Genomic DNA, 21,754 nt, shown 5'->3' with positions numbered 1-21,754 from the left:
GAGTTGAGTCTTGTGGGAGGGGCTGAGCAGCTGAGAGGTTCCACAAGAGACACCTTTACAGTATACAAAAATTTATTAAACAACTGAAACGTCATGTGAACACTGACACTATACAGAAACACTTCTTCGCACAAGCCCAATGGGATGGGGGGGGGCGTTCAGGCATGGGGGGGGGGCGCTGTCAATCTAGGCATAGAGGTCCTCCCGGTCTGCTGAGTAGACCTCCCCTTCCTGCAGAAGGGCGAAATTGAGGAAGTGGGACGGGCGATGGACCTCATGGTAGAATTCCTTCGGGTTGGCCAGCTGCAGCTCGTACTTCATGTTGGGGTCATGCCGGACGCCTGCAAGGGAGGAGAGTCCTGCTCCAGAGCCCGAAATGGCCAGGGACCCTCTGGAGGGGGGGGAGTCACAGAGGTGCCCGCCCCACTCCTCATGCCACTTCTGCCATTCCTTGGCCCCCACCAAGGGCAACAGGCAGGTTGCGACACCCAGGACCAGCGGGTGGGTGGTGGGTGGGAAGGGCTCTGGACCCCCATCTCTCTCACTCACCCATGAAGTTGTAGTTCCAGGAGCTCTGGCCCGGCACCATGAAGAAGCCCAGGAAGCGGTCCGAGAGCAGCATCTGCACCCGCTCGTAGTGGGAGGGCAGGTAGCCCTTAGGATTGTTGCCCTTGTCTGTGTTCTGCCGGCCCCACTCGTAGCCGCTGGGGGTCAGCTTGTAGGCGGTCAAGGTGCAGGAGCCCGGAGTGAAGCTGCGGGAGGAGGGGCTGGTCAGCGAAGGGGGCCCATCGGCTCTGCTACTCCCCGCCCCTCCCCAGCAGATGCCCGGACTGACCTGCACGTGATGATGATGGTCTTCTCCCCGTCCCAGGAGGGGTTCTCGGCCATGACTTTGGCGTGGGTGGTGACGTCTTGTGGGGAGAGCTGGGGAGACTCGTTGGGCTGGGTGTGAATCCACCCCAGGGGCTCCATTTCCTACATTTGGGGAAGAAGCCAGGGGGGGAGGGGTGTGTGTCAAGCAGTGTCAAGCGCACAGAGGCCCAGCCTACCTGCCCCCCTTCCCCCCAGGAGCGTTTGCAGCAAGACAGTAGTGCCCAACTGTCTCCTTTGAAGAAACGAAAGATCCCAGGGACCCCCCTATACACCTGGGCCACTCCAAAGAGATTACTTACCTTGAGGTACTCATGCTGGGGCAGCTGGCCGGGGAGGTGGACGGTCTGATGGGTTCCCCACTGAGGCACCATCACAATACACCGAATCTCCTTCACCTGGGGGTTGTCTGGGGGGCTCACCCCATAGAGGTAGCCTGCAATCTGGGGGGGGGACAGAGAGGCCGGGTCACCCGGGCACTCACAGCCAAGGGTTTTGGCAAAGGGAGAGGGGCCACACTGCACTCAGCTGAAATTCGTGGGACGTGTGGAGGGACAAAGACATCCGGGCTAGCACCTGCGCTCTTTGTGGCCCCCTCAGGCACAGCTCAGCCAAAGAGGCTCTGGGGCAAAGGTCAGTGGCCGTTTTGGCTTTCTCCTCCCTTTTCAAGAACAGAGATGAGCAAGATTCTTAGCGAAAACGGATCCCTGGCAGGCAACCCCAGAAGGCAAACGGGTGGCAGGGAGCACACCTGAGCTCGCAAGTCGGAGATGCAGATGAACTTCTTCAGGACGTTCTTGGGCAGGATGTAGGTGTAGCCGGTCTCTTTAATGTCATCCGAGGAGACGTAGATGTGGTTGGTGCGCAAGTGCAGGTTGGCTGCAGAGATGGCCCTGGGGGAGGAAGCGAAGGGTGTCAAGCAGCACCTGAGGAGGAGGGCGGGGAGCCCTCCCTCCCTCCCTCCCTCCCTCCCGGCTTCCGCCACCCACCTGACCCGCCACTCGGTCTTGGAGGAGAAGGTCTGGGTCTCGTAGTTGCTGGTGGTAGAGGTGATGATCTCGTCGCCGTGCTTGTTGACCGTCCGCGTCTGGGTGGCTGTCAGCTGGCTCTGCTCCTTGGTCTGCTTCTCGATCTCCGCGATCTGCTGACGCTGCTGGGAGGGGGCTGAGATCTCCATGCCGAGGATGATGTCCCGGATCTCAGACTGGGTTAAGGAAGCCACATTCACACTGGCAAAGAGCGAGCAGGACAGGGCAGGTTAGCAAACGGAAGCCTTCAGAGCACTTCTGTCAGGGCTTTAGGGCGCTGGCAAAGATTCCCCCGGCCTCAACCTGGCGGGCAGGGCAGGCCCCTCCTCTGCACCAAGGGAGGTCAAGAGAGCCACCTGGCTACCTACCAATAGCACTTAGGCTTCTATACCGCTTCACAGTGCTTTCCAGCCCTCTCTAAGCAGTTTACAGATTCAGTCTATTGGCCCCAACAACCTGGGTCCTCATTTTACCGACCTCGGAAGGGTGGAAGACTGAGTCAACCTTGAGCCGGTGAGATGTGAACTGCCAAACTGCAGCTAGCAGTCAGCTGAAGTAACCTGCAGTGCTGCACTCTAACCACTGCGCCACCTTGGCTCTCGACCTACTTGTTCTTCTTGCCATAGTCGGCCAAGATCAGGTCCTTCAGCTGCACCTCCACTTTGATCCACTCCTCATCGGTCAAGGTGGGCCAGATGTGGTGAGGCTCGGTGATGGTGGTCTTGTCCGGCTTCAGGATGACTTTGGCCCGATCGTTGTTGACATGCAGCGCCCGCAGGATGAGTATCAGGCGGGAAAAGGCCTGGGATGGGGGGAACGTGATTGGCATCCCACGCCCACCTGGCATCCAGGCACACTCAGCCCTTCAAGCGTGCCCGTGCCTGTGCCCGTGTGTGAACGGCAGGTGGCTCACCGTGTAGGAAGAGATGGTCTTCAGCCAGTCATCGTAAAGGTTGAAGAGGACCATCTGGGGTTCGGTTGCCTTCAAGATGAGGTCCCCAAACTTCTCTACCTTCAGGCAGGCCTGGAAGGGCAGCTGCAGCTCCGAGCCTTTGATCACGATGTTGGGGAAGTCCAGCAAGTGCACCTGTTGGGGGAGATTAGGGGTCCCACTGGTCATTGTCCAGAGCTCCAGGCTATGGCCACAAAGGGAGGAGGAGCCTCCTTCCCATCCTCCCTCTCCTCTCCTGCCCCTTGGCCTACCTCCAAAGGATCCAACATGCCCTTCCGGGTGACGATAATCTGCTTGGGCTGCTCCTCCACAGGCAGGGACCGGATCAGAGCCGCCACCTCCTCCGCCGTTTTCCACTTGGCCAGCTGGCAAGAGAGGAGGCCGCAAGGGCGTGAGGGGGCTTCCCTCCCTGCCCCAAGAGAAGAGGGCAATGGGGCTGGCCCAAGACCTCACCTGGCCCAAACGCTTTTGCCCAGCCCAGACGGAAGTATGGATGATCTTCAAGAAGAGCTGCCCGGTCCGAGGGTTGAAGATGAAGATGGCCCCGTTGATTGGCTTCGTGGTCAAGTTCCCCTCGAAGGTCTGGAAAGAAGCTGCTGCTGATTAGGAGGCGCTCAGCCCCACCCCTGACCCCCGCTTGCCAGGGAGGGGGAGACCAGAGCCCCTCACCTTGTGGATGGTGACCCTGTAGACATTGGTGTCGTCCACAAACCAGATGATCTGGTTGGAGAAGAGCTCCCCGTAGTTCTGTGAGGACAGGTAGGGCTCGGTGGGCTCCGAGGAGTAAAGCTGCAGCCCCTTGCGGATCCGTTCCCTCAGCACATACAAGGCGGGGTTGGCTTTCATGATCTTGGCCATGGCCTGCTGGATCAGCGGCTTGCTTCCAGGGAACCAGTTCCCGTAGGCGCTGGGAGGAGGGTGGGGAACAGAATGAGTCCCTGAGGGCCAGACCTCCGCCCCCCCCCTCCACCAAGAGAACCTGGCTCATCTGGATGTGGCCCAAAAGTTCGACCACGTCACGCCCTGCTTTCTGTGGCTGATCCACCGAGCCTGCCGGATCCCTGCCCCCATCCTCACCTGTGCAGGTTGTAGGCCAGGTCAATGGCAATGAGGACCCCAGTGGGGGAGGGGTAGATGCTCATGTTGTCCGTCGTGTAGTCCAGGAACTTTGCCCGGGCGTAACGCTCGATGTCGTGTGAATCATAGTCTCCCCAACGCAGCTGGATGTCGATCCAGTACTTCTGGGTGGTGGTGCTGTCCATCACGTCCCTGAGCAGCAGCAGAGGAGGAGGAGGAGGAGGAGGAGGAAGGGCAGGAGGCCATCAGCATGGGAAAAGCAGGCAGGAAGGGGGGGCTGGGGAGGAGCCCCCTTCTCCCACCTCCAAACCCAGTGGGCTTACTTGGAGTCTGCCAGCAGGGAAGGCCGGGAGACGTTCCACTTGTAAGAGGCGAAGAGGAGGATGTCCGCGCAGGAGGAGTTCATCTTATAGGACTTCCTGGGATGGATGGTCTCTTTCTGCACCGTCTCAATCTCCAAGGCGTCCAGCTCCTGGTCAAACACCTGGAACCGGCGGAGAGGGAGGAAGGGGGGTTGGGAGCAAGTGGGGAGGGGGACCCAAACCCCTGGCCTGGAGGAGCTCGGCCACCTGGGGCTGCTTGTTGGGGGGCTGCAGGGAGCTGGGCTGGGGGAGAGCCAAAGGACCCTCACCTGGCAGAGGTCCATGACAATGCTTTCGTGGATCTTCTGCCACAAGTGAGCCCGGAAGATCTGGATCAGGGAGATCTTCAGCGTGGGGATTTTGCCGTGCATGAAGATGCCAGTCAGGTCCAGCTGTACCTGGAAACCCACGTACACCTGCCGGAGGGGAGGCAAGGGGGGTGAGGCCTCATGGAGCCTTAGCCCAGAGGCCCTCTTCACACTGACCCCCAAAGCCCTGCCAGCCCAATCCCAAAGGGCACCCCCACTGCACCAGATGGGAGCGTGACTCACGTTGGCCCTGTTGATGGTGGGAGACCACCAGAGGGTGAACCTTCGGTTAGGGATCTGGTTGAGACCCGAACGCTGGGCATTGGTCAGCTTCTTCCACTTCATGGACTCCTCGAAGCCACTGGCTTTTTCCCTGGATGGGCAGGAGAGCAGGACGCGTCACCCCAGGAGTTGCCCGCAGCCCCCCCCTCCCCAAAGGCCATGGCGCGGAGCGATCCTCACCAGAAGAGCCCCTCCCAGGTGGGGAAGTAGGTGCCCTTGAAGAGCGTGTGCTCCAGGATGCCCTCCACCCCGCCCAGGGCCTGGATCATGTCCGTGCGGTAGTTGTTCAGGTTCCAGAGCTTCCCGTCATGGCGCTGGTGGGTCCACCAGAAGGGGTTCTGCTTCAGCACCTGGAAGGGGGGGGGGAGAGAGAAGGAGGCCTTGGGAAGGGCCGCAGAGCTCTGGGAGCCTTGTGATCTTCCACAAGCACCCGCTACCAGGAGAGGGCATGCTGGGGTGTGGGGGAGGGCAAACCTGGTACTGCTTGAAATCCGTCCTGACTCTCCAGCCCTTGTCGTAGGCCAGAGTGTGCCGGTCCTTCTGGAAGAGGGTGTTGATGCGTGGGATGCCTCTGTCCCACGAGTCCTCCAGGTCCTCCAGGGTCAGGCGCCTGCGACAGGGAGAAGGGGCCAAGCCAGCTGAACCAAAGGCCGCCTGATCTGAACCACAGGCCTCTCAAGGCCCAGGGAGGACCCAGCAGCTGCAGTCACATGGTACACTAAGCTCAGTCCCTTTTAAACCTGGGCTAACTGTTTCTGGGCCTGGCACGATCTACAGAACCAGCCCGTTCAGTTTGCTTCTGGTTACTGTGCTGACCCAGAACATGAATGAATCCAAGAGCTCCTTTAAAAGCAGCGTGCCAATCTGGCCTTAGCGTTGTAGCTAGCACTGTAAAGGCCACAAAAGCCACCCCAGGAGATGATCACCCGGCCGGAACTGTCCCTGCGGTGGGCTTCTTTCTCCTCCTCCTGGCAAGTCTGGCCGAGGGTCCGCCTTCCCCACCTCCCAGTAACCCACCTGTTCTGAGCAATGGCTTCCTGCCGCTTGAGGGCATATTCGGCCCACACTCGCTGGGAGTCGATGAATTCGCTCTCCCACGGCTGGATGTACCGGTACAGATTGGGGATCAGCTGGTCCTCCTCGTGGCTCATCCCGGACCGGAAGTGAGTGATACCCACATCCGTCTGCTTGGACCACCTAAGGAGCAGACCCAATTTGCTCAACCCAGGGAGCTGAGGCCGACCGACCTGCCCCAGCAGACCGGGCAACCGCCTCCTCACCTGAGGTCAGATTGAGGGATCAGGACGTGGCCCATGGATAGCATGCCCAGCCCCCCAAGCTCCTTGGGGGTGTAGAAGACCACGGGTGGGAAGCGGCTGGGCATCTTGGAGTTCAGGCCAATCTTGATCCGAGTCTGGATCTTGTTCTCACACTTCACCAGCAAGTCCAGCAGCTCCTGGGTGTTCACCACGGCCTCTCGGAAGTAGGTCATTAAGCCGATCAGGGCCGTGTTCCACTTATTCACAATCTGCCAGCAGAAGAGGAGACAGGACGGGAGCTCAGGTACTCCTCTTGCCAGTGCCTGAATTGAGACCTCCTCCCTCCTCCCGGCCTCCCTACCTTGGTGAAGGTGGTGGAGCCTGAGGCCATCAGGATCTGCCTGACCCGGTTGTGGAACCGCTGCATGGACTCATCGTCCACTCGCAAGAAACATTGTGCGGTGCGTTCCTTGGTCACCTATGACAGCAGAGAGCAATGAGTGTGGGGGATGGCACTTTGTCAGCCCCCACGCCCCTGGAAGCAAATACCTCCCTGGAGGCCACCCACCTCATTCTGCAAGTTCCACACGCCGTCCTTGTGGGTGAACTCTTCGTAGCTTGTCCGGCACTTGGGCAGGATGCGACACTCAAAGCCGCACATGTTGAAGAGCAGGTTCGGGTTGTCCTTGCTATACACAGACACAAAGCTGTTCTCCCACTGCACTGTGGTGACGGAGCGTGGCAGCCGGTTCTTGATGTCCCAGAAGACAGCACGGCCCCTGCCAGGGAGAAGCGCCGAGTTTATGGGTTGGCCCTCCAGCCTCCGCCCCTCCAGGAAGACAGCTACCCTGCCAGCCACACGCTCACAGGTTAACGTCATGCTTCATGAGGCGCATGCGAGCGTCACGAGGCCAGCACTTCTTGTTGTTGTAGCCCACAATGTTCTCGTTGTTTGGATCCGGGTGCTCAGTCAGGTAACGCTGGATCAGGTCCCTGGCCTCATCCGCGGTGAATCTGCAGAACAGCAGCCCAGAGGCGTCAACCCTCTCCATGTGCTGTCCCTGGAGATGGGGATGGGGATGGGGCCCAGGACAGGTGTACCGCCACTGGTCTGTCTGTGAGACCCCCCAGGCTGACCAAATAGCCCAGCCTGGCCCTGGGACTACAAGCAGGCTGCTTCCAGCTTGCTGGACAGGCAAAGAACCAGCCACTGAGAATCAACACAGACATACAGGACAGTGACATCTCTTTAGTCCATTATATCTGGTCCCTGCCAGGACACAGCTCCCTCCCCACGAGGGCCACCCATACCCAACTGGTGGGAAATGGGCAATGTGTGTGGGGGAATAGGGGATTTCTCAAATCACAGCAGTGCCGTCCCTGCCAAGCATGCCAAGTGCCCCCCCCCATTGGTACCTGAAGAAGATGTGGATGCGGTCGATGTATCTGCAGAACAAGCGTATTGGGTGGGCCACCTCTGTGGCCAAGTCTTGGAAGCTGAGGAAGTCATTGGGCATCTGCGGTGGACCGGCCATCTCACTGGCCCGGTGCAGGCCAAGCACCAGCAGATCCATCACCAGCCCATAGTACTGGACAATGAAGGAGGCGAACTGCAGGCCCCGGATGATCCCGTAGGAGTTGGTGTGGTTCATGTCCTGGGGGGAAAAGGAGAAGCAGAGGGTCAAGGGCGCCTCTGGGGTCAAGCCTGTGCCAGGAGCCTAGCAGCCAGCTCAGCCTACCTTGTAGTTGATGACCACGTTGTTCTTGGCGGTCATGTAGTCGGCAATGTTGTGGTCGACAATGAGACGCAGCAGCCTGTTAAGCAGCGTCAAGTCGATCTTCTCGTACATCTTCTCAAAGCGGGACTCGAGCATCACGTTGCACTCCCCTTCGCTGGTCTCCCACACGTCCTGCAGGTTGTTAATACCTGGAAGCCACCAAAACCATGTCAGGAGATTGCAAGGGAGGAAGAGCCCCCTTTGCACCCTGCAGCGATCGGGGCCAGAGGCCTGGCTGGCCAGTCACGTCCTTCTCAGCCATCCTGGAATAACGATAGACGCTTCCAGCCTGGACCATCCTGCTTTTTCCTCCCTCCAGAACAACCCATCACTGCCTCTCAATTTAGGTCACCCAGTCTTAGGGAGGAAGGGGTGGCTTCACCAGTGAGACCCTATGCCCAGACTCACCCTGGCACCACTTGTATACTAGCAACGGAGGGGGCTCTGTGTCAGCTGGCTTGATCCACGGAGGGAAGAGACGTCTCTTGTCAGCCTCGTACCACAGGTACTGGTCCAGGTAGGCATCTGTAATCTTCTCCAGGGGCTCCACATCATAGACAGGGACCAGATGGCTGTAGAGGTCCATAAACTCGATGCCCACCTGGCCAAGGAAAACACTGATCAGGGCACTCGTACGTCAAGCCCTCGTAAGCAGCCACGCACTGGTGCGAAACGCTTGACCAAGGCTGCCCTCTCCTCTTGCCGAGGCTCACCTCCTTGAAGGCTCGCTGGGTCAGCAAATGTCGCTTGATGCGTGAAAGGGCCTCATGAGGGTTGTCGTAGGCCTGCTCGATCAGGCCCAGCTCCTCCCGCTGGGACTGGTTCAGACGAGACTTCACACTGGAGGAAGGAAGTGAGGTTTGGGAGAGCAGCTCAGATCCCTTCAAAGAGAGCTCTGGGAAGCAAGACAGGTAAGCAAGGAGGCAGGTGAAGCCAGTGGGATCTCCTGCCACATGATCTCCCAGACATAAAAGAATGCACTCGCGGCCCCATATGCTCAGGGGAAAGAGTTGGGGTAAAAACAAGTAAGGCCTTTTCACAAAGGAGTGTTTGGGTGCTGCGCTGTGAGATGCTGAGCACCCCACCACCCCTCAGCATCGCACATCCCCTCCCTCCCAACGGCAGCCTCTCCTCAGGGTACCTGTAAGCCTCTTTCAGCCTCTCCAGGGCCAAGATCAGGAGCTTGGTGTCATGCTTGTAGGAGAGGGGAGGGAAAGGGATGGGGGAGAAGCGCCGACTCTCCAGCCAGTGCACCGTGGTGGTATAAACAGCCACAGCCTCCTCTGCGGTGATGTAGGGACCATCCTACAGACGAACCACAGCAGGGTCAAAGCCAGGCCACCCGCGGCAGGCCGCCCTGCCTCCCCCAGCAAGAGGCACAAGGGGCTGCCCACCTTCAGGTAGTTGTGCTGCCTCTCCTGCTCGGCCTTCAGGTAGAGGCGAGTCAGGCGGCCCAGGTTCTTCTTGCAGACCGTCTTGTCCACAGTGGCCCCGCGACGGATGCGCTCCCGGTTGTAATGCGCTGTGTTGGTCCACCAGTCTGCTTTGGCCTTCACGTACCGCAAGATCATGTTCTCGATGGGAGTTGGCAGCCCCGGGACCTGCAGTGGGACAGGAGGGAAAGGAAAAGCTGGCCCAACCTGAACGGCCTGCCCCATGTAGAGGAAAGGAAAGGAGGGAGGGGGACTCGCCTTCCAAGGGATATTGGCCTTCCAGCATCGCCATGCTTCACTCAGGTGCTGCAGGATGGTCCGAGCCTTGTTCTGCTTGATCCCCTCGGGCATCATGTCCAGGATGTCGTGCATCACTGCCGCCCGCAGCTCCAGGTCAAAGTGGGACTCCACCCGCTGCTTGGTGACAGTCTTGGCCACCCCCTTTGAGTGGCGGCCTGCAAAGAAGGGTGGGAAACAGATTCCCTGGGTGGTCACTCCCTGGACCTTCCGGGAGGCCACTGGATCTCCCCAGGACAACAGAAAAGCTCTCAGCTTTTCTAGGATTCAAGCTTGATTTGAAAGGACTTTGATTTTTAGAGCAAAAGTGATCAACTACAGCACAGAAGCAGCAGGGGAAATGGGTGAGAATTGCAGCGACTTGTCCAGCCACAACAGAATTTTTTTTTGGCCTGGAGCCGCAGAGTGTCCTGGATGAAATTTATCCAGCCAGGATTCACACAGGGTTGACCAGTTGGCTGGTCTTGTGATGGCTTCAAACGACACCAACTATGCTACCCATCTGGGCCAGCAGTGAAGGTGGGGAGTGGGGCACAACTCCCGAGGGGTCCTCCTCTTTCTGAGTGGCCAATTCATCTAGAGTAGTGGGAGGGGAGAGGTGAAGCCCAGGGATCTCCACTAGGGAATGCCAAATGTTTTGGTCTTCTCTCTCCTGTTACTGGGCATCATGATAACCACTAGGGTAGACCACCCGCTACCTTGGGGTGAAGCTACTCAGTTATAAATCTCTATGCCAGGCAGGAGAACCAGTGGAGCATGAGACCTAGTGCCCTAGGAGCTATTAGGATCTGGCTGGGGAGGTGGTGTGAATTTGGAAACTGTTTCCTAACCTAAGTAGCTCCTGTGGCACTTCTGAAGGATTAATAAAACTTCAGGAAATTTTTCCAGGAAAAATAAAACCCCACAGGATCACAAACGACCCAAAACTATTTGAGGACTCACAAGTGGGACCTTTCGCTGACCATCGTCTCATTTCCCCCCAGGATCGGGCTGCTCAAGGAACGACCTGACTAAACCCAGCCAGAAGGGAGGCTCTGCTTACCTTCAAACTGCCTGGCCAGGAGGTTCCCGAGCCACCGCTCCAGCAGAGGCGTAATCCCTCTCATGAAGAAGAGCCACACGCGCCAGCCTGGAGCCCAGAAACCACAGCCGGGGCCCTTCCCCACCGGCCCCTGGACAAGGGAAGGAGACGCTGAATTGTTTCACGGGGCAACCAGACACGGCCTGGCACCCAAGTACCTTCACGACTGCCAGAAATGGAATGGGCCCGCCTGACTTTTGGGTCCCAGGCCGGTCCACGAGATTCACTTGCTACAGTGCGCATATATCAGAAAAGGCTCCCCCCCGCTTTGAACCCAGGTTGACCTGCTGGAAATTACTGCCAGCAGAGCAATTCGTACTGCCAGCATGCGACTGTACTACAGGTCAACGATTCTGCACCCCAGCAACTTAGTTTTTTTTTTTTTACAGAATATTATTTCCTGTAAACCGGCGAGCCTCTTCTTCTCTTGGGATGGCAGCCGAAGCTCAACCTCCCCAGAAGCTCAGCTGCACTCACTGTGTTGAAGCGGTAATAAATGAGGTGCTTGAGGTCTTTGCACATCCGGATCTGCCTCATCAGCTTATATTTGTACCGGTACATCCCAGTCAGCTGCCCCACGTGAGCAAAGATGTACTGGAGGCCGTCTGCCAGCTGTGGGGAAAAGCAGCGGGGCTGAGAGGAGACACCCAGCTCAGGGTTCAGCTGTGGGGGTGGTGGGGGTGGTGTTGGGGTGTTATTCCTGGGCACTCTCTGGGCTGGGGGAGGGTTTGCAGTGTGCCACAGGGTCTCCCAGGGCCCCAGCGTTCAATAGGATGGCGCCACCCACCTGGAAGGCGTCCACATTTCCTAGCCTGTACTGGACGTGGCTGTCCACCACCAGCTTGGTCAGACGCAGCACCTCCCGGCACAAGTGGAAGGCGTTGCCAAAGCGAGACTTCTTCCTTTCCTACCGAGAGAGAGGAGAGACTCTGAGCAGCATGGGGGGGGGGGGGGGGGAGACCAGGGAACCCCGAGGAGGAGGGGAGGGCAGTCCAGCAGGGACAGTCCCAGCATGTTCCATTGCCCCCCCCTCTTCTCCACGGACAGCCTGAAAGCAGCACTGGAGGGGGATGCACACGGCAACATGAGGGCCTTACAGCTCTCTGCTGCAGGACAAGGGAAGGGGGAGGCACCTTGGTGGTGAGGGTCTTGACTGGCTTCAGGTTGAAGTTGTAGTCCAGGTGGAGGTAGTTGAGGTTCTTGCGGTGGATCAGAAGGTTGAGCATGTTGTAGCCCTGGCGGCAGACCTGCAGCCCCACCTCCACCCAGTCCAGCTTGGTGGACTGGAAGAACTTGGTGGCCTTGAAGGAGCGGAAGAGGTACCTGGGGGCAGGAGACAAGGGGAGCTTTGGGTGGGCACGCTGGACCGGCCACTGGGTCACCAGGCCCCCGCTCTCGCTTGTACCCACCAGCCAGTCTGAGCTGCCACCTCCTTCCAGGGGACGGGAGACCCCAAGAATGAGCTGGGAGGGACGGGGGGGGCTTCTTTCCCAGGGCCCCCCACTCACCTCTTCTTTTGCGCCTTGGGGGGCCTGTGCTTGAGCGCGTTCAGGACGTAGTACTTCAGGAGCTTCTGGTAAGAGACTCGCACCTTCACAGGCTGCCCGGCTGGGCAGTGCTCTCGGTACCTGACAGCCGGGGAGGAGGAAGCTGTGAGTTCTCAGCCTGCCCAAAATTAGAGCAGAGCCCCAGACGGCAAGCCCAGGTTCGACCAAGGCTGGAGGCGAGAAACAGAGCAGCCGTAAGGGGCCTTCAGACGGAAAGGCGGCAAATCGGGTCACCTCAGCTACACTTACCAGTTCTTGACCAGAGGTATGTCGAGGGCTCGCCGGGTGCGGCCAGAGCGCAAGTTAAAGGGCCGCGGTGCCCAGAGCAAGGCGATGCCATTGGCCGTGTTGTCCGTGTAAAGAGGGGTCTCTTTGAGGAAGGGCTCCACAAACTCTGGCAGCTCAAACTCCTCGTCGTCATCAGGGAGCGGTTCCTGGCTCTGGGAGGATCAGAGGTGGTCACAGAGGCCCCCAAGCCCACCTCTGAGGCCCCCAAGGGAGCCCACCTCTGTTAAAAAGGGGGCCAGTCGGCAGCCCTCGAGAGCCGGAGGAGCCCAGGACTAAGAACCACCTCCTCCTTCAGACGTCCCTCCAGACGGTCGAGCAAAAGCCGCAGACGGGGCAGAAGGTTCCCTGCAAGCCCTCCTCCTTTCGCCATCCCTAGTCCCATTCTACGGAATGTTATCAAAACGAGCATTTCCCCCTTATTTCCGCCCCCTTATTCATTTGTTTTAGTCCCTCACGGTGGCTCTTCTATCGCTCAAACTGTTCTTTGAAGTCATTGCTGCGTGTATGTTGTATTTTCATTTCTACTTGGAAGACCCTCCAGGTTCCATCCGGAGATGGAAGCAGGCAGAAACAAAAATGCAGGCTTTTTCACACCCCCACATGGTCTCACCTTAACTGAATGTCTGTGTGAAATGGGGTTAATGAGAGGATCAAAGTAGAAAGCTGGCAGGTCTGGATCCTCTGTTTTGATGAAGACCACGTTGGGGGTGTGATACCTGCAGAGGACGAGATGCTGTTAGGACAAGGACACCCCCCCCCAAAAAAAGAGCTTCTCCAAGTGCTGCCATTGCCTGAACTGGATTTAACACCAACTGAACCTCCTGGCCCACCCCGTCGGGGTAGGGCACAGTGTCCAGCCTGCCAATGGTCAGCCTAGCCCTCTCCCCTCCCTCTGCTCTCCCTCCCCCAACCAGCCTCAGCAGCTCCACTCAGCCGATCTCACCAGGTGAGGTGGACGTGGTGGGGAAGGTTGTTGTAGAGGTAGGGGAAGGCAATCTTGTACTCGGTCCGGATCGGCTGCCGGATGATGATCTTGTTGATGTCATTGAACTCATTCCAGTCCTCGTCCCTTTGAAGCCGGAAGAGGAAGAGCTGTTTTGGGAGGGGGCCGCTCGGAGAGGCTCCCAGGCAGTGTCCCCCCCACCCCCATCCCAGCAGAGGTCAAAGGATCCACTCTCACACACCTTCAGGCTTTTTCCCCAAACCAATTCACCCAACTGACCATGCCCCATTCTGACTGTCACTCAGCGGCAACATGGGGAGGTCCAGCAAGCAAGCCCTGCCCACACACTGCCACCCCTCCCCCAATGTCCGCAAGGCAAAGTCTCTGCCACTCACTGCAGGTTGATGTCTCGAACCAGGGGCTCAAACTTGGGCCCCCCCGGGATAGCCATGTTGAGGGCCTTGGAGGTGAAGAAGGCCTTCAGGTCGAAGAGGTAGAAGTAGTTGTCGTCCACGAGATCCGTGAGGAGCTGGTTGGCCAGACGGTAGAGGGTGGACATCATGGGGAGGGTGAACTGCCATCGCTGGTAGGTGGAGCCGTTGACATACCTGCGGGCCCAGAAGAGGCAGGGAAGTCCCCGGGGGGGCTTTAGCAATTGCCCTTCCCCACAAAGCCTTTGTTCTGCACGCAAGAACTGAGAGCCCCCCGGGTTATTTCCACAGCTCTTCTGGACCCTCCACGAGGTCAGAGCATGAACTGCAGAGACAGAAGACGGCTTCTCTCCTGGAAGCAGGAGGCGCCCAGGGCCCTTTAACTGACCCAGCAAAGGAGATCCACACCCTGCTCCGGGTTCAACCCCCCCCCCTCAAGTCTGGGAGCTGGAACCCCATTGGTTCTCTGGTCAGGGATTGGGGGGGGGATATTTGGCACCATTTCTTACTCCTCCCCCATTCCCCACCCCACCCCCAGAAGGGAATGAGTAGGGGTACGCACTTGCGGCTGTCCTTCAGGGGCTGGTGGTCATAGAACCAGTCCAAGACGGGAGCATCTTCCTCTGGGTCCAGCTCCAGCTGGATGGCCTCCAGGGGCTCCACGTCCAAGATGTTGTCTGCGTAGTCGAGGGGGGGCTCTTCGTCGTCAAAGGGCGGGAAGCGCATTCGCTTGAAATGCCGCCGGTCCCTCTTCTCCCGCCTCATCATGATCCACATGGACCTTGGGATGCAGCCAATGCCAAAAATTAGCCACGGCATAAGGCCAATTGCAGCCAACCTGCCCGCCCTCCCCCCCAAGTGCCAGCTGTCTCCCTTACCCCCACTGGGCGATATACACCGGCTCGATCACCCATGGGATCTCGTTCACAAAGGAAATGGCCCCAGTGATATGATAGAGGACAGGCACATCCCGGATCTGCTCCCAGGGCATCGGCATGTTCTCCAGGAGCTTCAGAACTGCGTGGGGCATATACTTCAGGGCCCTGGGAAGAGGAAAAGGGGAGAAGCATGTGGTACCCACAGTTGGCCAGCACAGTCTGCGCAGCAATGCAGGGGAGGATTGGCAGAAAAAGTCTGCTCAGCTACCAAAATGCAATTCTTGAAATATGCAGGAATCTCACTGCAAGATACAAGCCTGGTGAGTCTAGCCTGGTGAGTGGGAGAGAATGTAGTTTTGGCTTTGAAAAGTGGGAAGAGAGCAACAAACTATTACGGGACAGAGAACTCCGTCGTGAGAAAAAACTCAAAATAACCCTGTCTCAATTTTGTCTGACGTAAGGGAACTCTGGTTTTCAAGGTTCTGCTATTCTAGCCTAAAATACAGCACGTTCCTAGAGTCTGTGCTGTTGCCGCTTCTTGTCCGATCTCAAAGTCTGACATCCATCGTGATGCCCCGTCTGAAGAGGTCAAGGCAAAGTATCGCTGGCCCTTGCAGCAGGAGATTCCTGGGAGCCAGGGCTCCAAGGAATCCTTAAGATTCTCACACATTGGTCCTGCTGAGACTGCCCAGAGGCCACCTGCAAGCCCCCTTAGGGTCATAGCCTGAGAAGAATCTGAAACGGTGTGACTAGCTCGCCCTCTTCTCCTCCTCTTCTAGGGCTGCCAAGGTCGCATCCGGATCAGCAGCGCCTTGTCCAAGACAGGAAGTACAGGGCATCTTCTGGGGTTCAAACTGCTGCGAGCTGAACCACAGCACTCAACCCGGCCACCCACAGCATTTACTGGGCAGCATCAAGTATCCTCTCCCCACAATGCTCTTCACCTGGAGATCTCCTCAATAAAAACACCTGTGCTGGAGATGCGCATAACTCAGCCAAGCCGAAGCAAGCCATGGCATTTTCCCCAAGTCTCACCCCAAATACACTCGCTTGTCATGACGAAATTTCCTGTTGGTCATGTCTCCGTGATCACGGATGATCTTCCTCACGTGTTCAGGTGGCATGTCCTCCTTCTGGGCATCCACAAAGCCAAATTTCCTCTTCTCGGCATAGCGCTTTGCCTGCAGCTGCTGCCATTTGCGGGCTAAAAAGAGAGAGAGAGAAAAAAACCCGGCACGAAAGCCTCTTCACTCAGCCCCTGGTATTCCGCCCCCCCCGCCCTCACAACCGCTGGCATGGGAGCAATGGGGACAAAGTCTCGTCCCACGACTGTACCTTTCTCCTGCAATTTCTCCTCCGACATGTAGTCGGGCAATGGAGTCAAGGGTGTAGGCATTGGGGGGCAAGGGCCCCGGAAAGGGAAGACTCCTGCCATGGTGAGCAACGCAACCTGGGAAAAAGAGACAATCTCTGACTGAGGGAGAGGCACAGGCAACTCCCGGAGAAGCAGAAGCAGCACAAGCAAGTCATGTAGAATTGCAGAGAAGACACAGCAGCAACAGTGCCTTGGGGGCTTAATCTAGAAAATGTCTGTAGCGGGATAAATAATATTCTGCCAAAGCGCAGAATCACCACGAAGACCAAAGACTACCAGTCACCCCGCAGTCCCAACAGGGGGTCACATTCACCCAGAGCTTCAGATAAGGAAGGCAGCTGCTTCTTCACAGCTGACCCCCTCCTTCCTCTTTCTGCACCAGCTCAGAGCTCTGGATGGTTTCCGCCAAGGGACCTTATAGAAAGCACAGGGGCAGCTTTCCACCCAGAGTTTGTATGGTGAGAAGGTTCATGAACATGGAAACTCCACGTTCACGGCGGGGAGCTGCAAGGCTGCAATGACGCTCAGCACAAGGCAAGTGGCGCTGGACTAGCGGCCCAGGCTCTTGACCTGCTTCTCCCCGCGTCTCTCGTTCTCTCTGACTCTCTCTCGCTCTGCGCGGAGGAAGGGCACCAAAAGGGACCAGCCAAGCTTCCAGGAGCATCTCATCTCCCAGGCAGCCTGAGGGCGACTGGGCCGCATCGGTGGCCTTTCCGGAGGCGACCAAAGCAGCATCAGCAGCCGCCTCCTTGCCAAGAGTAGACCGGGGGGGGGGGTTGCGGCTTTCCTTCCGTCCACGGAGGCCCAAGACCCGCCTGGTCCCTCAAGGGAAGTGGGCGAAGCGGGTCTTCGGCTCCACGGGAAGCCGAGGCGGCCTGGCGGCGGGACGCAGATCAGCCCAGAAATCAGCTGCGGCCCGGACGGGCGTCGAAGGAAGGGACCTGGGAAGGGAAGGGAAGGGGAGCCCCGCACCTGCCTTCCCCTCGCGAGGGCTCCGGGCCCCGCCGGTTCCGACCAGGGACTCCCCTCGCTCCTCCGCAACAAACTCCGCTAATGGCGGCGGCGGCGACGAGCACCGCTTTGCACGCTCCCCGCCGAGAGTGCGCGTGCGCAGGCCTCCGGAACCAGATGTGAAGGCGGGTCCATGACTGCCTCTGACCAATCAGCGCCGGCTCCGAAGGACGGTTTTTCTCCGTTCGCCTCGGAAACGATCGGAGCGCTTCCGGTGACGACTGCGGGGGGTAGCATGGCGGGGGCAATTGGTCCGTGGATCCGTTAGCCCCACACACCCCCATCTCGCGTGCCCCCCTTTCGGGCGGGACTCCTCGCACCGGACCGTCCGGGCCCTCGGGGCGGCCCGCCGCCCTCATTGCCGCCCGCCGCTCCGAACAGATCCGGGCTCCCTTGGGAGTCCCACGAGCGGCGATCGAGCACCGACTCCGCCCCGCGAGGCACTAGAAGCCGCAGGAGTTTCCTCAGGAGAGAGCAGCCCAGCCGACCTGGCTTCGTCCTTTGCCGAAGGGACCCAGTTAGCGGAGCAGCCCAACGCGGAGGACGTGGCAAGCTTAAGATTTCAGCCAGGCCAAGTGGGTGGACCGCAACCAATTGACCAAATCCAATTTATAAACCCCTCAGCCATAAAATCCCCCAAATTAATAGATTTTTAACCCAGCCCGGCTTGCTGAAATAGAAAAGTCTTCAGGGCGCCGCGGAAGGTGGGGAGGCCCGGGATCGGTCGTATCCCTGGGGGGTAGCTCGTTCCAGAGGGCGGGTGCCCCCGCAGAGAAGGCTCTTCCCCGGGGGAAGGGAGGGGAGGGGGGGCGCCAACCGACATTGCCTGACCGACAGCACCCTGAGGAGGCCCTCTCTGGGGGAGCGTATTGGCCGGTGGGAGGGTATCGGTGGCAGAAGGTGGTCTCGTAAATAACCGGGCCCTAAGCCATGGAGCGCTTTGAAGATGAGAACCAACACCTTGAAGAGCACCCAGAAGACCTCTGGAAGCCAATGCAGCTCGCACAGGAGAGGTGTCACGTGGGAGCGCCATGTCGCCCCCATAAGTACCCACGCGGCCGCATTCTGCACCAGTTGGAGCCTCCGAGTGCTCCTCAAGGGGAGCCCCATGTAGAGAGCGTGGTGGTGTGGTGGACTTGTCCCGAAAGCAAAAATTACTGGTACAAGATTAAAATCTGGCTGGAAGAAATGATACAGCAACCTGTTGAATTTAAACGGGCCTGATAGCTCAGCAGACTAAAAGCATTGTGATTAACACCAGCTGTCTGCAATTACTGTAAGTTCAAATCTCGCCAGGCTCAAGGTTGACTCAGTCTTCCATCCTTTCTAAGGTAGGTTAAATGAGGACCCTGTTTGTGGGGACAATAAGCTGACTTTGTATAAATATACAAAAGTATGAAGGCTATTGCTTAACGCATTGTAAGCCGCCCTGAGTCTCCGGAGAAGGGTGGCATATAAATCAAATTTTAAAAAAAAACAAAAAAAAACCCCCAGAATTGTTCCTACTGGGTATCTTTCCAGAAAAAATTAGTAAGAAAAATGTATATTTGATTATACATGTAATAACAGCTGCAAGAATTGTGTATGCTCAAAATTGGCAATCAGAGAAAATACCTTTCGAAGAAGAAGTAATAAAAAAAATTTAGATTGTGCAGAAATGAATAGATTAACTCTGATGATTAAAGATAAGGAAGAATCGGAATATTTTTTTTTATTTTAAAAAACAAACTATTGAATTTAAAAAGTTTAAAATACAAAATTATACACATTTTTCTCAATCGTAAAATTGCATATACAATACACAACTCCACCAACAAGCTAAATATATGTACCTGTGTGTACATATATACATACATATATAAACAGTGATTTATTCCTTATTCTATCTACCTTACAGTGCTTGTTACCTTTAATTTTTCCTAAATTTAGTCTTTACCCTTTTTTCTTTTGATTTACCCAGTTATACCATCTATTCCATACTTCAAAATATTTTGAGTCTTCCTTGTCCTTTAATTTTAAAGTTAATTTATCCATTTCTCCACATGCGTAAATTTTTTGAATTATCTCCTGGTCTATTGGCAGACGATCTGTTTTCCATAATTGTGCTAGTACCAATCTTCCCGCCATAATTATGTGTAGTGTTAAGTAGTTTATGTCCTGTCTAATGTTCCTTTTGATCATGCCTAATAAAAAGATTTCTGGTTCTAATTCAATTTCTTGATCTGTTATTTCTACTATCCATGTTTTTATTTTCCTCCAATATTTCTTGATTTCTGGGCAAAGCCACCATGAAAGTACCCTGAGCTTGCTTACATTTCCAACAAGCCGAATTTACATTCAGGTACATTTTCGCTAACCTCGAAGGAGCTAGATACCATCTGTACCACAATTTATAATCATTCTCCTTATATGCTACTGATTTTGTCATACTGTAATTGTTTTCCCATGCCCTTTCCCATTCTTCTAGCTGTATACTGTGCCCAATGTTCCTTCCCCAAGCTATCATCTGTCTTTTAACCAATTCTTCTGCCAAATCGAATTCTAGTAGGTATTTGTAAATTTTTGAAATTGATTTTTCTTCTTTTATTTCTAATAATTTGTCTAATCAATTTGGTTTTGGGTCTATTCTTCCCTCCTCCTGGTCTTTCCTATATCTTGTCTTAATTTGTGAGTAGGGCCACCAGTCTATTAATATTCCTTGCTCTTTTAATTCCTCTCTTGTTTTCAATATTCCTTGTGTGTCTAGTATCTCTCTATATCTTAACGATTTTTGTTTGGATAGTGTGTTGGGGTATGTTATTGCTTCTATTGTTGATAGCCAACCAGGTATTTTCATATAATGTTTACTTTTGGTTTCCTGCCATGTACTAATTAATGATTTCCTAATTACATGATTATTGAAACGTCTATATATTTTATTTCTAGGGCTCCACAGAAAAGCATGCCATCCCTTCATTAAATCGTGGCCTTCTAATTGTAATAATCTTTGATTTCCCAATGTTACATTCTCTAATCCATTTTAAACTTGAAGCTTTATAATATTTCTCCCATGCTGGAAGTACGAACCCACCTCTAATTTTTTCATCTTGTAATATACTTAATTTAATTCTTGATTTTTTTCCCTCCCACACAAAATTGGTAGTTATTTTATCCAAATTAATAAAGAATTTCTTATCTAATTTTATTGGAATTGTTTGGAATAAATAAAGGAGTCTTGGCAGTATATCTGATTTTATTGCTGCAATTCTTCCCAGCAATGACAATTTTAATTTCCCCCATTCTACCAAATCTCCCCTGCTAGAACCTCCAAACAAGCTCAAGAATCAGAATATTTTAAAACATGGAATTATTTTTATAGTTGGTTGGAAAAGAGTTATAAATGACTGATACCATAATTATGTATATATGATGATTACAATATTGATTTACCGTATTTTCCGGCGTATAAGACGACTTTTTAACACATGAAAATCTTCTCAAAAGTCGGGGGTCGTCTTATACGCCAGGTGTCGTTCTCCTGTAACCAGGCAGACCAGCCCGAAAGGCTCTGACGAGCCTTAAATGGCTCTGGCGATCCCAGCTCTGACGATCCCAGCTGAGTTCCCTGCAACTCAGCTGGGATCGCCAGAAACCACATAAAAGAAAAAAAGTTTTTTACCTTTTACTCTGAGGATCCCAGCTCTGACGATCCCAGCTGAGTTCCCTGCAACTCAGCTGGGATCGCCAGAAACCACATAAAAGGAAAAAAGTTTTTTACCTTTTACTCTGAGGATCCCAGCTCTGACGATCCCAGCTGAGTTCCCTGCAACTCAGCTGGGATCGCCAGAACCATGTAAAAGGGAAAAAGTTTTCCCCCTCCAGCTTGCTTACCTCAGCTGCTAGTCGCAACGCTTGCCTTGCTTTGCTTGCCTGAATCTATTCAGGCAAGCAAGCAACTCCCTGCCTGGAATCAAGCAAGGAGTTAGTTGTGGACTTCAACTCCCAGAATTCCTCAGCCAGCAAAGCAAAGCTGGCTGAGGAATTCTGGGAGTTGAAGTCTACAAGTCTTAAAGTTGCCAAGGTTGGAGACCCCTGTTCTATTGGGTAAGTTTTTTTCCCCTTTGGGAGCTTTAAAAAAAAAAGTCAATTGGGGTTTTTTTAGTTGTTCTTTTTTAGACCTAGCCATTTAAAGTTTAGGAAATTTTAAATTTAGCTTTCATATAAAAATAAAAATAAAATAAAACAATATTTGTGCAGCTTTCTGAGATTTAGTGTGTTTCTGTAGTGTTTCACTCCAACTACACAAACACACAAAATCTCACAAAGCTGTATGTGGAATTTTGTGTGTGTAAAGTGTGAAAGTTGGTTTTTTTGGGCTTTTTGTGGCTGTGTGAGGTTCCTGCTTGTTGCAGGGGCCGTTTTGGGTCTAGCACAGCTGCTTTTACATTGTGGGTGAGCCAGTTGTGTTGTGTTGTGTGTGTTTAGAGTGTGAAAGTTTTTTGGAGGGGCTTTTTGTGGCTATGTGAGGTTCCTGCTTGTTACAGGGGCCATTTTGGGTCTAGCACAGCTGCTTTT

At 55.1% G+C, this 21,754-nt stretch overlaps 1 protein-coding gene across 2 annotated transcripts; it reads right to left on the bottom strand.

Annotated features, from left to right (window-relative positions):
- Positions 1-54: 54 nt before the first annotated feature.
- Positions 55-17,319, bottom strand: PRPF8 (pre-mRNA processing factor 8). Of its 2 annotated transcripts, none has more exons than XM_034424464.3 (43): positions 17,162-17,319; positions 16,150-16,264; positions 15,850-16,018; positions 14,815-14,979; positions 14,499-14,717; positions 13,901-14,113; positions 13,506-13,631; positions 13,173-13,278; positions 12,524-12,714; positions 12,236-12,355; positions 11,861-12,050; positions 11,515-11,634; positions 11,205-11,339; positions 10,689-10,818; positions 9,608-9,804; positions 9,311-9,517; positions 9,058-9,221; positions 8,630-8,756; positions 8,325-8,517; positions 7,878-8,065; positions 7,555-7,793; positions 7,006-7,152; positions 6,707-6,917; positions 6,500-6,616; positions 6,160-6,407; positions 5,897-6,076; positions 5,354-5,489; positions 5,060-5,229; positions 4,841-4,970; positions 4,559-4,705; positions 4,251-4,411; positions 3,928-4,119; positions 3,520-3,757; positions 3,304-3,432; positions 3,102-3,215; positions 2,812-2,985; positions 2,507-2,700; positions 1,860-2,099; positions 1,622-1,763; positions 1,173-1,313; positions 836-975; positions 550-752; positions 55-341 (listed from the first exon to the last, which is right to left on the bottom strand). In XM_034424464.3, exons 2-43 carry the CDS (start codon positions 16,247-16,249, stop codon positions 187-189), a joined length of 7,008 nt encoding a protein of 2,335 aa, XP_034280355.1. In that variant the 5' UTR covers positions 16,250-16,264; positions 17,162-17,319; the 3' UTR covers positions 55-186. The 2 variants fall into 2 exon arrangements, with proteins under 2 accessions (XP_034280355.1, XP_034280356.1); XM_034424465.3 differs by having other exon boundaries at positions 17,166-17,290.
- Positions 17,320-21,754: the final 4,435 nt, after the last annotated feature.

This window comes from Pantherophis guttatus, chromosome 1 (assembly GCF_059756535.1).
Source record: "Pantherophis guttatus breed Tessera chromosome 1, ASM5975653v1, whole genome shotgun sequence".
Taxonomy (NCBI): domain Eukaryota; kingdom Metazoa; phylum Chordata; class Lepidosauria; order Squamata; family Colubridae; genus Pantherophis; species Pantherophis guttatus.
The sequence above is the reverse complement of the archived record's forward strand: the minus strand, read 5'-3'. Positions and strand labels throughout refer to the sequence as shown.

Excerpts from the sequence above, each read along its gene's own strand:
- PRPF8 (XM_034424464.3), bottom strand. The coding sequence starts at position 16,249 with ATGGCAGGAGTCTTCCCTTTCCGGGGCCCTTGCCCCCCAATGCCTACA. Across the intron at positions 12,051-12,235 it reads CCCAAGGCGCAAAAGAAGAG|GTACCTCTTCCGCTCCTTCA; the intron begins GTGAGTGGGGGG and ends TCCTGCCCCCAG. Across the intron at positions 5,230-5,353 it reads CGGATTTCAAGCAGTACCAG|GTGCTGAAGCAGAACCCCTT; the intron begins GTTTGCCCTCCC and ends CCCCCCTTCCAG.